The 3,621-nt window shown below is 41.8% G+C and overlaps 1 protein-coding gene across 1 annotated transcript in view; it reads right to left on the reverse strand.

The window, feature by feature from the left end:
* NFASC (neurofascin) overlaps positions 1-1,556 on the reverse strand; it is a 136,320-nt gene extending 134,764 nt beyond the window's left edge. Inside the window, 1 exon segment of the mRNA XM_015419339.1 lies at positions 1,392-1,556. Coding sequence (XP_015274825.1) covers positions 1,392-1,485 — 94 coding nt within the window. The 5' untranslated portion in view covers positions 1,486-1,556.
* Positions 1,557-3,621: the final 2,065 nt, after the last annotated feature.

Consider the following 3,621-nt stretch of genomic DNA (forward strand, 5'->3'; position numbering starts at 1 on the left):
CTTCTGTGTGAAGTGAAAAAAACCCTGAGGAAATAGATCATGTGTGAAGTGAAAAAAACCCTGAGGAAATAGATCATGTGTGAAGTGAAAAAAACCCTGAGGAAATAAATCTCGACGAGGCAGATCTCTGGGCACCATTATTGGGGCGATTGGGGGTCAGGAGGAGATCGCTGAGGGATCACTCGATACCCTGAAATGCCATTTGGGTGGTCTACCTCGCAGGGGGTCGGCGCACCCCAAAATCGCCAAAACAGCTCCTGCCGCCCCCAAATCGCACATGCCGCCTCGGGACACTCCACCTGACCTCTCCTAGAAGGCTGGGGTTCTCTAGAGCACGCCTCTATACCATGGTGCACAGTGCAGGACCTGTGTTTTGTTTATTGCAATTATTGCTTCTAAAGGCATTTTTGCTCAGAAGGATTTTCTGTTTTTGCACACCTTATTTCTTTTTTAAAAAAGGATTGAAACTGGGGTGGGGAGTTTGGGGACTCTGGCATTCTCTCCTTGGTAAGTAAGCTTTAAAACTCTTGCTTGCTGTCCTGTCCTGTCAAGGACAAGAACAAAAAGTACTGCATCAATGCTTTCCAGGTCTATATGATTTGGTCAAACAACTCAACACATAGAGGTTGTACATTTTTGCACTGGAAGTTTGCTTTGATGCTGTCTTCTGGAACCATTTGCTAATCACTCCACTGGTAAGTTCATTAAAAGCCACAGGCGTTCAGTCATTTAATGCTTGCTAATAAAGAATGGGTGAGGGCTTACTTACACAACTGCGAATGAGCTGTATGTTACAATCGGGCACACAATTAAATTTGTTGCCTGGAAATTCATCAGCAAACATATGAAATTATTATAGTCCTGATCACATAGGGAAAATTGTTCCATTTTATGGCAAAATCAACCATATGAAGCTACATAGACGTCCATAATGTTATTTATTTATTTATTATATTAGGCTTTTATACTGCCCTTCCCACAAGTAGGTCCAGGGCATTGTAAAACAAATTATTATAAAAATACATATAAAATAATTAAATAGTCTAAAATACAATTCTAGAAATAAAGTAGTTTGCATTTCCTGTGTTCTTTAGTTCATGTGAATTTTCTTTCATACTTTTTAACATGTTACCACTTTGCCCATGAACAACTGAATTCAAAGACATACTCTGGATGCAATTACAGTTTCTGATTGATTCTGGGTTTCACCCAAATGGATGTTTTTACAGACAATGGCCATGACGCCTGGGCAACTTACACAAGGATGTACACACATTCAAAAACAACAGGGCTGGTAAGCAGTCTTCAGAAAAATGTTCTCTTGACTAGTCAAGAACATTATTCCCTAGATATATGAACTGAGAAATGTGAAAATAAGTCAGTGGACTTACGATCCCGAGGGACTTCAATGGCTCTGATGAACTGATGAAGGTATAAAGCAAGCACCACTCCCACGTATGTTAGGAGATACCTTTGCATTACCATGTTGAATATTTGGCTAAGATCCAATGTTCCCAGATTCCTTCAACAAGGCAAAGTGGTGTCTTACTACTGTAGTGCAGTAGGATGTTTTGATTTACTGCAAAAAGACAAACACAGAGGAATGTTATTGACCTACATTTAGATTAATACGTGTCTCTTTCTCATTTATGCACAATCAAACCAATTCTTTTTATTCTGATGAGACAAGCCTGGTCTACATATGTAGCTGAATGAGTAAGAAGAATGTGGAAGTGGTAAAATGGTAAATGAAGGACTGCATATTTCAAAGTTCCCCAGCATTAATAGTGCCCTGTAACTAGTAAACTACCTCAGCGTGCTGAGGCAGAGGTTGGAACTGGGACTGCCAAACTCTAGGTGGGTCCTGGAGATGTCCCAAAATTACAACTGATCTTCAGACTACAGAGATCAGTTATCCTGGAGAAAATGGGTGCTTTGGAGGGTGGGCTCTATGTCATTATACCCTGCAGGGGTCCCTCTTCTTTCTAAACCCTGCCCGTGCCAGGCTCCACTCCCAAATCTCCAGGAATTTTCCAATCCAGAACTGGCAACTGTAATTATAACCCTTGTCCAAGGTGTGCTAATTATTGTTTTAACTTGCAGGGAGGTTTTACATGAGGGAGCAATTTAATTTTGACAGCTCTACCTGTGGTCTGAAATGCTACAGCCAATTCTATCACCTCAGATGTGCAGTTTTTACTCATTCACTAGAGTTGGGGGAAAACACCAGTATGACTAGGCCTCAGAAAGACCAGGCCTCAGAGGGGCCAACATTAAGCACTCCAGTCTTCCTCACAAAACGTCTTGTCAGTTCTCATGTAAAAAATCATGTTTATAAGGAATACTTTAAAACGAAAAAGGGTTTCAAACTCTAACATTCATTTTGTTTCTGTCCTGGAAGATAGTGTTTGTGGTTCAAGCACAGCTCTACTGACCTATCCACTTCACTGTGGCTAGGCAGAGTCTGACTTGACACAATGCTTAAATACCTGTGTGCCATGATTCTACTGGCTGTTCTGATGCCAACTGTCTTTTTTCACTTTTATGGCAGAGACCGACTGAGGTTTGTTTCTCATTATACATGGCATACAGGTAAAAATCCTAAAGTAAAAAAATATATAATCTTCTTGTCAAATTAAGGGTATATGTATGCAAATTTCAGAGTATTTGTCTTTAAAGTATTTGGAAACAAACTGCTGTTTCCACACATTTTCAAGGAATAAGCACATAGAAAAGTTTTCAATAAAGAAAAAGGGGTCCAACTTGCAACGTGTTATACTGCAAACATTCCCTGTTCCCCACTTAAAAAAAAAAAAGGTCTGGTTGGCCCATCTTGTCCAAAATTTTGTTCCACATAATGGGATCCCCTTTCACCATTTGACGTATAAAAATGACTCCTGCATTTCACAACAGGACATGCTATCAGAGAAATTAGATATCACCAATTCACAGGGTTGCCATCCCCCCAATGGGGGCAGGTTTTCCCCTGCTTTCGGGTCCCCAATCCACCACTGGCCAGCTGGAGTGTCCTCTGCACAACATGCCTGGCATGATGACGTCACTTTCGGGTGATGTAATCTCAGCGTGTGCGCTTTGCATGCACACCAGAAGATCCAGGAACTCAGGATGGAGCCCCCCGCCAGCAGCCAGATAAGACTAGGCAACCCTACTATTATATACTGGGCTTGAGGCAGCTTTTCTCAAAAGTGATTTCTTTATTCAGCTCAGAACACCACAACAACACACAGAACAATCCATACAATTTGGAACTGCTAAACCACACCCCTAGAATACTAAGGTCCAATCATGAGTGAGCGCTTAAGACCTATAGGGTTTGTTCCCGCCGAAAGTCATAGTCTTTCTTGATTGGTCCGTTCCACAACAGCAGCCAATCAGGTTGTTGATTTTAGGATACTGAGAGTCTATGGAGCTTGTGACTGAAGCTCAGGCTTATTCTCCATTCAGGCTATCTACATAAGGAAATACATAACACCTACCAAGTTAGGTAGTCTCCAGATGACAGAGATCAGTTCCCCTGGAATCAATGGCACTATAGCCAGCTGATGGCCCTCCCCTCCTCAAGCCCCACCCTCCCTACCGTCCATCTCCAAATATCCAGGA

This window comes from Gekko japonicus, unplaced genomic scaffold (genome assembly GCF_001447785.1).
Source record: "Gekko japonicus isolate JY-2015 unplaced genomic scaffold, Gekko_japonicus_V1.1 scaffold276, whole genome shotgun sequence".
Taxonomy (NCBI): Eukaryota; Metazoa; Chordata; class Lepidosauria; order Squamata; family Gekkonidae; genus Gekko; species Gekko japonicus.